The sequence below is a fragment of the Cynoglossus semilaevis genome, chromosome 9 (assembly GCF_000523025.1).
Source record: "Cynoglossus semilaevis isolate Cse_v1.0 chromosome 9, Cse_v1.0, whole genome shotgun sequence".
In the NCBI taxonomy this organism is placed as follows: domain Eukaryota; kingdom Metazoa; phylum Chordata; class Actinopteri; order Pleuronectiformes; family Cynoglossidae; genus Cynoglossus; species Cynoglossus semilaevis.
In genome coordinates this window covers 12,658,154-12,669,474 of record NC_024315.1, presented here as the reverse complement: position 1 = coordinate 12,669,474, position 11,321 = coordinate 12,658,154, and the positions used below count along the sequence as shown (strand labels likewise).

At 38.7% G+C, this 11,321-nt stretch overlaps 2 protein-coding genes across 4 annotated transcripts; both read right to left on the bottom strand.

Annotated features, from left to right (window-relative positions):
* Window positions 1-140: 140 nt before the first annotated feature.
* Window positions 141-5,367, bottom strand: tekt4 (tektin 4). Of its 2 annotated transcripts, XM_008317267.3 has the most exons (7): window positions 4,452-5,367; window positions 3,487-3,557; window positions 3,255-3,392; window positions 3,034-3,120; window positions 2,826-2,961; window positions 1,883-2,037; window positions 142-1,546 (listed from the first exon to the last, which is right to left on the bottom strand). In XM_008317267.3, exons 1-7 carry the CDS (start codon window positions 4,974-4,976, stop codon window positions 1,333-1,335), a joined length of 1,326 nt encoding a protein of 441 aa, XP_008315489.1. In that variant the 5' UTR covers window positions 4,977-5,367; the 3' UTR covers window positions 142-1,332. The 2 variants fall into 2 exon arrangements, with proteins under 2 accessions (XP_024914585.1, XP_008315489.1); XM_025058817.1 differs by having other exon boundaries at window positions 141-1,546; window positions 2,826-3,120.
* Window positions 5,368-5,509: 142 nt separating this feature from the next.
* Window positions 5,510-11,009, bottom strand: b3gntl1 (UDP-GlcNAc:betaGal beta-1,3-N-acetylglucosaminyltransferase-like 1). Of its 2 annotated transcripts, none has more exons than XM_008317270.3 (12): window positions 10,742-11,009; window positions 10,226-10,342; window positions 10,045-10,144; window positions 9,238-9,302; window positions 8,788-8,853; window positions 8,486-8,581; window positions 8,240-8,335; window positions 7,716-7,840; window positions 7,212-7,347; window positions 7,056-7,124; window positions 6,470-6,544; window positions 5,510-5,772 (listed from the first exon to the last, which is right to left on the bottom strand). In XM_008317270.3, exons 1-12 carry the CDS (start codon window positions 10,829-10,831, stop codon window positions 5,692-5,694), a joined length of 1,116 nt encoding a protein of 371 aa, XP_008315492.1. In that variant the 5' UTR covers window positions 10,832-11,009; the 3' UTR covers window positions 5,510-5,691. The 2 variants fall into 2 exon arrangements, 1 of the variants encoding a protein (XP_008315492.1); XR_003050678.1 differs by having other exon boundaries at window positions 5,706-5,772; window positions 7,208-7,347.
* Window positions 11,010-11,321: the final 312 nt, after the last annotated feature.

The following is an 11,321-nucleotide window of genomic DNA, read 5'->3' as shown; positions in this document are numbered from 1 at the left end:
CTGACTCAAAAGGTTAGGTGTTTCCAAACTGAATGACAAACTGTGTAACTCACAAAGACAATGATCCATTTCAGAAGAATTTGCATTGTAGTGTTTTTACAAATTATATTTCAAACTTTGAGTGAATATATAACTTTTTTATTGAGTGCAATTCCGCCCAGAGAATAACGTGTAGAATATGTTATTCCAAATACCATATCATAACAATGTGTTATCAAACAAACATGATCAAATACGTACTGTATCAAATCATTCTGTGATAGATTCATTGTATATAGATTTTCTTTCTGACATAATATCATCTTTTTCAAGGCGTACAGCACAAAAGTACAGCACTGTACAACTCCTTTGAGAAAATGTCACGTCCAGTTGCCTAACAGAACTCTCCAAGCCTGACCCAGACCTGGATGACTGAGAACCTTAGACAGTACAAAAGTACTAAAAGTACAACTAGAGCCACATTGATGGTGATATTTTAGGAAAAGAACGGGAGGGCTCAATAACTTTCCTTAGTGGAGGCCCTCTGTCAAACGTGGAAATAACGCTTCTTGTAAATAAAATTCAGTCTAGGATTCAGTCTGTATGTCATCAGAACAGGAAGGAGTGCCTCTCTAGTCCTGACAACCACTCAAAGTTCTTGAAACTAGTGGTTTGTCCATGGACTTACTTTCAGTCAGGCTGTACTGTATGTACATTTTAATCCTCCATTCTGTGGGTGAAAATGTCCTAATGTTACTAGACACTTTGGTTGTGTCTATGAATCACATTGTTTACATTTTGGTCTCCCCATTGAAGCGGCGGGGCTGTGGAAATGCTGTTTAGTTCAGAACAAAGCAAACTATTTAGTCTGGTCCTACTTAGACAGTGGTTAGTCACACAAAACACAATAAAAGAAAACATGTGATGTCAATAATAACAATTTACCTGTGAAAAGTCTTTCAACTTACAACAATGATGGCTGCCAGGCTTTCTCACATTTACAACTCAGACACTCCTGAGCCCATTTAGTTGAAAAGAAAAAGTTGATATACTTGTGTAAATTGAAGAAAAACTCTCCCTGAACAGCGCTGAGTCAGGCTTTTTTGTTTTAATGGCTATCTGCCGCCACCCAGTGGAAGAGAAGTTAAGTGTCATACTTGTCACTAACTGCAAACAAACAAAGGACAAATCATATCCACAGTGTACTTGACGATCTCTCGAGGCACACATGTGCCGTACCACAGTTGGGGATCGATTGTCCAAAAACTGTTTACTTGTGCTGTTGATCACTCGAGAGGAAGATAATGTTATGTAGATTTCTACAGAAACTGAATTAATATTTTATGACCTTCCTTAGTAACCTGAAAGAGTGGACACTGTCGGGTATTGTTTACGCTGAATCATGCACTTTTCCCTATCGATGAACAGAGAGTGTGTTTTACAGTTTAGATCCTTCTCCAGGGTCATCCGTGACTCTTCCAGGAGGGACAGGGACCTGCGGGCCTCACTCAGCTGATGCTGCAGAGACTCCACAGTGGCATTAATCTGCCTCACCTCTCCCTCCAAACTGGACAGGAACAAACAATGGGGAGTTTGAGATTCAAAAAATAAATAAACATTAGTGTGAGCCATGTTAACATATTTTTAAAGCCTGTATCCCTGGCTGTTGTTAGATGTCTCTAGAACCTCAATAATGAACGTTACTGCTGTCATTGGTGAAGATGGTTCTCTGATGGAGGAAACCTGTGCAGTTGCTTCCATGCATTGGCCTAGCAATGGTGATTTATATCTAAACTGATGTCATTTTAAGCTGGTTGTTGTACAGTGCGGTTTTATTTCCATGACACGTTACTAACTCTTCCTTTTGTACATTGTACATTGCTATGTCTGTGTGTGTCCGTACCTGATTTGGGGGTCATCCATGCAGAGTTCCATGTTTGGTCTATGAGAGCGGACATAAAGTCTAGACTCAGCAATCCTTAGTGGACCTTCTTTATTGTGAATGGCTTGCTGTAGAGCTACGATGTTCCTCTCCTGGGCTCCAATCTGCTCTAGAACCTGGGCACACAAACACGATAACCTACGATGAACCCAGAGGTCTCACTCTCAAAACAAGATGGTCCCATTTTGTCAATTGTCTCTTTAAGGTCACAGGGGGCGCTGCAGCCAATGCCAGCAGTCGTCAGGCAAGATCAGGGTATACCCCGGACAGTTTGCTCGTCCATTTCAGAGCCAAACACTCTATGGTCAGTTAAGAGAGTCCCATTTAACTAGTTAACTAGTTTGAACACCTGAATGCCACTTAGGCCATGAAGGGAACTGACGTCTTGGTTTTAATAGTGGGTCACACCCAACGTTTTTAAGCGCGCACCGCAATTGAACCGAATTGGCCCACATTTGTATTGATTTTTGATTGATTCACGATGCATCATTACATCAGTATACACAGAACACCAGGTCCGGATGGACCTAACAACCCTGCCATCATGTGGCCCCTGAAGTGACTAACATGACAGTTAAGGTTGTTTGCCACAGCATTGTTGGATGAAGTAGACACACACTATGGTTTCATCATTCTCCTTATTCATAATAGCAATTATAGTACATTTTTATCTTAAGCATCTTTCAAAGAAACACAAGGGTGACATCCACATACGCAACATAGAGAAGATGGACACAAGGGATCTCAGGATGTGATGGTGATATGAATGAGGTCAAACAGATATGGAGGGATGAAATCACTGATGGCCTTGAAGGTCAGGTGGAGAGTTTTGAACTGACCACTGTTCACCCCGAAGTAACCAAAAAGCTAAGCAACAGTTACATTTATATTTCTGTCTATTTACCGTGGCTAGCTTCATCTCTAGCTGGCTCCTGGCCCCGGTCAGCTCCATGCAGCGCTGACTAAAGGCCTGCTCCACATGGGAGCACTGGACTCTCAGATCATCTGTGGTGTCCAGTAGCACTCGCTCCACCAGCATCCTGAGCCACACACAAAAAACAGACTCAGTTATTGAGAACCCATTGTTTGTATTTGACTGTATTACGTCCGACCTGAGATCGTTGGTGGACTGCTCTTCCTGAAATGCATTACTGATGTTGTCTTGCGTAAACTTTGTCCAAAGACCACAGTCCCTCATTCTGAAAGAGATCACAGTTTAGAATGTCTTGTAAGAGAGATGTAATCTTGACTCAACCACCGAGGTTAAATCAGTAATTTCTTAGTTCCTCCTGTTCGTTGTCCATTGTATAGCAACGTCAAATTTAAAACTCACTGCATTGTGGCTGTGCCAGGATGGTGTTGTGTATCTGGACTCATATTACTGTATCTTCCACATTGATCGTCCAAGTTGTAGGCCTGGTACTTGTCAGACCAGTCCATTTCTAGCATCTGCTTGGCCTTTTTGTTTCTCCTTATAAAAATGGACACACACATTAAAAATGTCAATTATTCATCATTGAGTATGTGAGCCGCTCAGACTTCAATGTGAAAGACTGGAGACTTACTTGATCTGAGCAACAAGCTGGGCTGTAGTTTGCTTGAGGAGAGCTTGGACGTTTCTTATCAATTCCACCTCCTATGAAACACAAACAGACTTCTAATAACTGTGCCATCAGGTTCTTCTTTAACACGTCTTCTTCTGGTGTTACTTCACTCTTTTCAGCACCGTTATTGACCCCACATGGCAGAGTTAGCCAACATTTTTGCTAGACCAGTTATCCTAATGGTTTTCAGTGTGGTCAGCCCTGACCAGTGGGCTGCCAGTCAGCACACGTATTAGTTAGTTTTACAACCAATAACATTGAGCATGCATTCTGTGCCAGGTAGCTGAAGAGGAAGAGTAGACTTTACAACTTTACATCTTTTACAACATAAAAATGTATCATATAAAATAATGTGTAAAATAAATTATTAATATACAAAACAAACATTTTATCAAATGCTTCTTATTTAAATGGCTTGAACTCAACATACTGTGCTTTTTAAGTTACAATACAAAAACAAATACAAAACTCAACCAATCCCTTATTGTTTGTATATCTATAAACTTGATCTATTTACAGTGAAGTCTTAAGAAACAAAAGAATCCCACAACAAAATATAAACAAGATATGTGAAGAAAAATGAAAAACAGTTTTTATTTATATATGTCTGAAACGGAGTTCTACAAAATAATTATATAATATTTTTTATTAAAGATACAACAAACACAAGTTTCAATGTAACTTTTAACAGAGACTCAAACGAATCCCAAAACAAGATATAAATGAAAATGTGTAAAACAAAAAATAGCAGCATCCAGACTGGGCTGCGGTTCCTGCTCTCCACCGGTAGAGGAAGCTGTGTACTGTGTGAAGGCAGTGCAGCTAATGAACACTTACAGTCTGTTTTCTTCCATACTCACTTTTAACCTGAATTCATTTCTAGCTGAACTCGTTCATCTCCTTCACACCCTGACAGCAGAGCTCACCTTGGACAGTTCCTCCTCCACGTTGTCTTTGACTAAGTCTGGACCTGGCCTTCTTGTCCTGCAGTTCAGATTGTCCAAGGCGATGGCATACGGCGTCTCGGTGGCATCCAGAGCCTTCTCCAGCCGCGTTTTTAGCCCCAGCAGTGACGTGATGTCGACCTGCAGCTGCTCGATGTGCCGCTGCAGCTCCGACCTCCAGTAGTGGATGTCCTGGATTCTCTCACCGAGCAGACGCGTCCCGTGGGATTGTGTCTGCAAAACCGATGCCTCTGCGTCCTGGTACTTTGTCTTTGAAACTCGTTGGATGCTCTGGGCTCCAAGGCAGTCTCCTCCGGACTGTTCAAGGATGCTGTGGTAGTTAGAGAACCACTCGGGCTGTGTGTATTTACCCGTACGATAACCAGCCGTGGCTGAACCCGACAACGGCTGCGGGATCTCTTTTCCCCCCAGAAAGTCTCCCCGTGGGACTTCCAACGACACAGCGCTGTGACTTTGAGGCTCTGGTGCAAAGAGTTCAGCGCTCATCTTTTTATGGAACGGAACGTTCGAATAACGACGGAATAACAGACTTATCAGTCGACTTTAACGAGCAACAGACAGTCTTCAGTAGCTTGTTTGAAGTTGCCATGGAGAGAGACCTGTTGCCAGGGTCAGGTTCAGAAGAAGTTTAGGCTCACGTGACTTCAAATATAATCAATAATTAATCAACTATGATTAATATAATTGTATGACATATTTTTCGTAGTTAAGTTTAAAAACAGGGACCTCAAACTCCTGGCCTGGGGAGCACTTCTGGCTCAAAAACCTCCCATATTTTGGCCCAGAACAAGATTTGAATTAAATCGTTTTAAAATCTGTCGCTGATGTGGTCCTACAATGAAACACTGATGGTATCATTGGTCTTTAGCTCATTAGAGTTTGAGATCCCTGGTTTAAAAACACAGAATGTTGTACATTATGCAGCACAAATTACAAATAATATACATTACACTGGAATACAGGGATCACTCATCATACATGGAGACAGGATGAATTAGGCTACGTAAGACCTACCTCAGTCCCAACACACTCACTTTAATGATCTAATCAAACCCTGCCTGTTTGGTAAATTTGGGCTATACAAATATTTCTCTAGACTCCAGAGTGAGTCTTTTTAATTTTCAAACAACTTTTAAGAAGCTGACACCAAAGTGAATTTAAATTAAAAAAAAAAAAAACCCCTTCTACTATCTCTTAGTACTCAACTGAAGTGGTAGTAATCGGTTCCTTCTTTCAGCAGCAGTGAGTTAAGATTTTCTTCCATAACACCTCCAGTCATGTCCTACAAGATGAGACAGTGAGAGTAAAGACGTGTTCACACTATTGCCATTGAATCCTTGAACAGCTGTCTTACAGACTGAAATCCCACCTACAGGTAATTACATGGTGCAAGTCATTAGTTCATTTCAACATGAAAAGTTATAAGATTTTGTCCGGGACTGTTTTCTGTTAGAACGTATTTAATACAAATCTCCATGTGACATTCCTTTCCATTATTGGGTTCATACTCCCAGGAATTTGAAGGATCACACCAGACCTAACGTCTGAGGCCAACAGACATTTGTCTGACTCCAACTCCCTACATGATGCACACGAATTACCTTAGAAGACGTGTCAAACTAAAGGCCTGGGGGCCAAATGTGGCCCACCAAGTCATTTTCTATGGTCTGCAGGAGCTTAAAAAGCATTTAATAAAATTCATGCTGCTGAGTTTCTTAACCTGATAAATTAAAAGTTTTTTTTTATTACACACAGCCATTTACAATCTTTGTAACTTGAATAAATAGTTTCAGAAACATTTAATTAATACGTTATGGAGTAGTTAGAGCTACACAGTCTACTGTTTGTTTGACACCCCTGCCTTAGTGCTTTGTACTTTGAGTACAATTAAGATTTAAAGTTCAAATCATACAATCAGCAAACACAGATACAGATACACCCACAGGTAGTATGTGATTTACAACAGGACAACTGCTTACCAGTTTAACACAGATGATGAAGGGTGCAGACGCATGTTTGTAGTGCAGAATTGGAATTTTTGGTTTAGGTTTTTCCTGAGAAGATAATTGGGAAGAGAGTTGCACAAGCCATGTTTGGTGATAGAATAAGGTTTCACTGGAGCAGATGAAGTTAATTTGATTTAAGTGAAGATAATGGAAATAATATTAGTATGTTTATTGTTATTGTCTCGTAATAATAAGACATAACCCATTATTTTGACTTCAGGGTGTTTAATGTACTGTTATTATGTTAGCATCAATGTGTGCAACATTATAGTAATGTTTACCTGCTGTTTCTTATTCTCATTTTTTTTTCAGTTTAATATTTTTGAGCATGTGTTCCATTTTTTAACAATATGTGGCAGATATTTTTTTCCAGGCTTTTTAAAAAAAGTATATCACTGATGTGCTGCTGGTTCAGACACACTTCTCTGACTGCTCAAATTTATCCCACACAGGCTCAATTCAAGAGGTCGTTTTCTGACTCTTTTTAAAAACGTCTAATGTCTAACTGAAATGTCTTCTGTTTATATTTCTAATTTTCTGTGTAGTGGTTTGTCCTCACCTTTGACTCTTCAAATGTATAAAATCTTTTCTTGATCTTTCTTTCATCCACATCACAGAACGCTTTCACCTGTGAATGAAAAAGGTACAAATGACACATTCAAAGAATAACAAGTTAAAAAACAAGTTTGAGTGTATTATTGTAAGAGTTACCAACTTTCTTCTGATTAACTGGACTGAGGCACCGGTACAGTTTTCGACCCTGTTTCCCTGCATTCCATATGGTAAAGTCCTCCCAAACTCCGAGGACTCTCTCCTGCAGGAAGTCAACTCTTTGCTTCCAAATGGTTTCTCTTATGACAAATGAGAAGATCAGAAGAACAAATCAGGAAACAGATGTATAATACTATAAAAATATAATAATACTGGCCGTTAGCACCTTTGTGGTAGGAAAGGTGAATGTGGCCACAAGAACACACGACGCAAAATTGTTAACATTTCATTTCAGTAAAACTCTGAACTAAATAGATGAAAATGTAATTAATGAAATGCCATGTTCTGATACAAAGTTCTCAGTTCGTGGAGAGCTCTGATTGGCTGAACAAAAGGAAGACAATAATTCCATTCAGCCATTCAGAGGCCTTGATTCCTCCAGCCAACCAGGCCTGCTTTAGGTCGTAGCCCGTCATGACCCATGTATGCTCGTGTACATTTGACCTACTCAGATATGGAGTGTGTGGCGGCTTTCTCATGGTAACGATAGATCAGCAGACACTGGTTGACCCTGGAAACACCACCTCCGTGTCTAAGACTCTGGTAGAAAAACAGGAGATCCTCCGGTACACCCTTGAGAGAAACATAAACAATGAAGATTATACAAATTAAAATCACAATATCACTAATTCATTAAATTTTAATAATGTTAAATTTAATAATGTTACGCTCCTCGAAACTAATTGATAAACTTTGGTCTCTATTGTTGTAATATATAACAGCACTAGGACGAGACATTACCAAGGTTTCACTGTTCCTTTTAACAACACTCACTACAGTGGAAACATTGGCTGGAGTCATGTGACCAGTGTCCATGTACAAATATTAACTCCCTGACCGGGACCACTGAGCTGCATTTAAGCAGGACTTCCTGCACTGCGGGCAAATGTGTTTCAATGAAAAGACTACGTCAACTTCACCTGTGAGACAAATGCAGTTTATATATAAAAGATGAAGTTGTCACAACCTCACCTTTCCACCTTCATCAAATGGTCCAACTTTCAGAAACCATTGCCTTGAGCAAAACCATGTGGGCATGACAACAGTGGGGCCGTGAGATGTGTACACCTGAGAGATCGAAGCAAATGTAAAGGGAAGGATTGCTATATCCATGATTATTATTTTGAAGAAATCTATATTAGTATTTGTATTATTTTGTCACATCATGAGTAAAACGTAGCTTGGTGTTACATGTTCATATTGATTAAGCTCACTTACCTGTGTCATAAGTTGATCCTGAGTAATTGTGTTAATCCAACGAGTGTAACGCTCTGTGGATTCCTCTGGCAGTCTTTTAACGCGACATCCAATAAGCTTTCAGAAAACACACCCTTGTTAGCACAGAAATATTTTTTAGTCAGTTGACTGGACTTACAGTCATTTAGTTACTGGAAATAAATGAAACCCACTTGCTTGACAAACAAGGACAACTAGATCAACAAGATATATATATATATGTATATATATATATATATATATATACACACATAATGGCCAAACCAACTCTAATGACAACTCACAGAGTTTGGCTGGAGGAGTGACATCTCATATTGTAGACGAACTCTTTGTGGCAACATAATGTCATCCTACAGTAAGAGAAAAACAAACACCGGTCACATACTTACTGAGAACTGATTAGATGAGATACATTTAGATGTAAGCCAAGCTTTCCCTGTTTACACACCGACAAGTTCATTTCAGATTACATGTTACATAACTCCTAATATTCTTTACATATTTAAGAATATATACATCAGTTATATCACATTATAAACTAAACAAGTGACAATATGTATGAACGTACAATTGCATTATATGTCTTTTTACTACTGAACTCTTATTGTCTATCTTTCACTTGTTTATTAATCAACTTAATACGTTTGACTTCATACTATTACGTAACATAGTCTGTATGGTTTTATGTATACACTGTTAGAAACCTTGTTGTGTTCAAACACACACATACTCACCGCATCTTGAAAGCACAAGTGTCTGCCACAGCTCTGAGACACAGCCTTATTCTTCGCAAAACCCACTGAAAGACACAGGAATAGACTACATTTGTTGACATTTGCTGATAAAGACAAAGGGAGAATGGCAAAAGACAGTGCATCAAGATTTCTATTACATTAAAAGCACACTATGAAAAGAGAAACAAACAATGCTGCTTCATATTGCCATATATTCTGAGAATGACAAAATAAAAAATACTGGAAAGAATTAAAAAATAAATAAATAATATAAAGCAATACAAATTATCTTCAATAAACACATACCATGTACTCATCTCACAGGAAGAAAAGCTCTATCTAAAAGATAGATGTCACAGGAAGGCCTGACCATCATCAATCACTATCAATGTGACAAGAAATATTCAAAAGGAATAGTCACTTTATTTTAGAAATAAATGAAAACAGAATTGTTTGCACAGCACTGGGAGAAATGGGCATTTTGTATAAAATCTTTAAGAATTGATTTAGTAAAAAGTATTTTTCATTTTTATTATAAAAATGTTGTTTTTAAATAGCAATCTGCTGTTTTAGTTAATTTACAAGAAGCTTTGCATTGCACTGTGTAAAATTTACAACACAATATACTGTATATGAATGTAGTGCATATTGTAAAATGTCATTAATACAGAGATTCATGTAATGTACAAACCAACTATAAACTTCATTAACAAGGTCATGAATATGTGAACAATACAAAAATCTTTCAATTAAAAGAGAATAAAAAGAAAAGAAAATGCACCTAAGTCCTCCATGCCCCCTACTCACCTCCTCTTGGTTGGACAGAGTTGTGACCAGAGATCACCACAGAGATTCCCCTTGTTTTTAGCTTCTCCACCCAACCCTCCACCACTTTCCTGGAATCATCCTGGTGGCGAACAGGGAACAAAGTTCAGCTAATAGCACATAAGTGGCATTGATACTTGAATTGACTGAAATGGTGACATACTGTGCTCGCATCATCAAAGACAGACAGCTCCATGGACCCAGCAAAGTCTTGATCTACTATGGCCTGCAGACATTCATCCAGCCATGGGCCAGCATTGTACACAGGCATGATAATACTCTGGTGTTAATGAAACGTAAACAGAATAAAACATTTCACATCACGAAAGACATAACTGAATACCACGAAACAGCATGTACATGACTCTGGGAGAAGATCAATAGTGAGGACATTTTATTGTTGTATTTGCCACAAAATAAACATGGTCATTTAATAAAGAGCCAGATATTATAATATTTTTCTTTGTGTTTCTCAATTGTCCCTTTACTGAAAAACATATTCTATATTAGAAAAATCCCACTGAACACCCCAAAAAAGTAAAAAAAAAAAAATTAAAGAACGCTTAGCACTGGCATTTATTTTTAACCTGTCCTGTTCCTACACTGATTTGAGCTGATTATGATTCAACTTCACAACAAATTGTAATGTTGTATCATAATCGCTCATTGTATGACTTACAACATCCACTGCCTCCCCCGTGTCATCTCGCTCCTCTTCTCTGACCACAGCATCAACTTCCAACCTTCGGAGCTTCTTCGATGGGTTCATTTCGGCTCAGAGCGACCGCTGCTTATGTTTGGGAGCGCATAGCTACTTACTTGTGATATAACATTAAATAAGTTCTTCTTAGGGAAACAGCTCAAGAAAATATGACTTCTTGTTTGTGTTTGTTATGGTGAAAGTACGTGAGCTACACTCAGTGACCGTGTCGACATAAGATGACGTCAATTTGTTGTGCCGACTAGTTCCACGGCCCTGGTGCACTGATAGTCGTGCCCATAGACAGCCAGTGACATAAACTAGTTTATTTTCAATGTAAAAGTGGGACAAAGTCTTCAAAAGGCTAGATTAGCACACAAATTCAATCAGACAATTTTCTGAAACAAAACAACATTTAATGTGAATTTTTGGTTTACATTTAAGATTATAACCTTAATTCACATGACAGGTTATTTTCTGAAAAATAAAAAAACGATCTGAAACTAACTGAGGGGAAAAAAGATTTCAGTACCTTCATTGTCCAGTAAAAAATATTTTT

What these genes read in the sequence shown, in the direction of transcription:
- tekt4 (XM_025058817.1), bottom strand. Translation starts at nt 4,976, where the DNA reads ATGAGCGCTGAACTCTTTGCACCAGAGCCTCAAAGTCACAGCGCTGTG. An exon ending in CCTGGCACAGCCACAATGCA is followed by an intron (nt 3,121 to 3,254) that starts GTGAGTTTTAAA and finishes GATCTCTTTCAG; the next exon opens with AATGAGGGACTGTGGTCTTT. An exon ending in TAGAGATGAAGCTAGCCACG is followed by an intron (nt 2,038 to 2,825) that starts GTAAATAGACAG and finishes TTGTGTGCCCAG; the next exon opens with GTTCTAGAGCAGATTGGAGC.
- b3gntl1 (XM_008317270.3), bottom strand. Translation starts at nt 10,831, where the DNA reads ATGAACCCATCGAAGAAGCTCCGAAGGTTGGAAGTTGATGCTGTGGTC. An exon ending in CTCTGTCCAACCAAGAGGAG is followed by an intron (nt 9,303 to 10,044) that starts GTGAGTAGGGGG and finishes TGTGTCTTTCAG; the next exon opens with TGGGTTTTGCGAAGAATAAG. An exon ending in ACTTGTGCTTTCAAGATGCG is followed by an intron (nt 8,854 to 9,237) that starts GTGAGTATGTGT and finishes CTCTTACTGTAG; the next exon opens with GATGACATTATGTTGCCACA.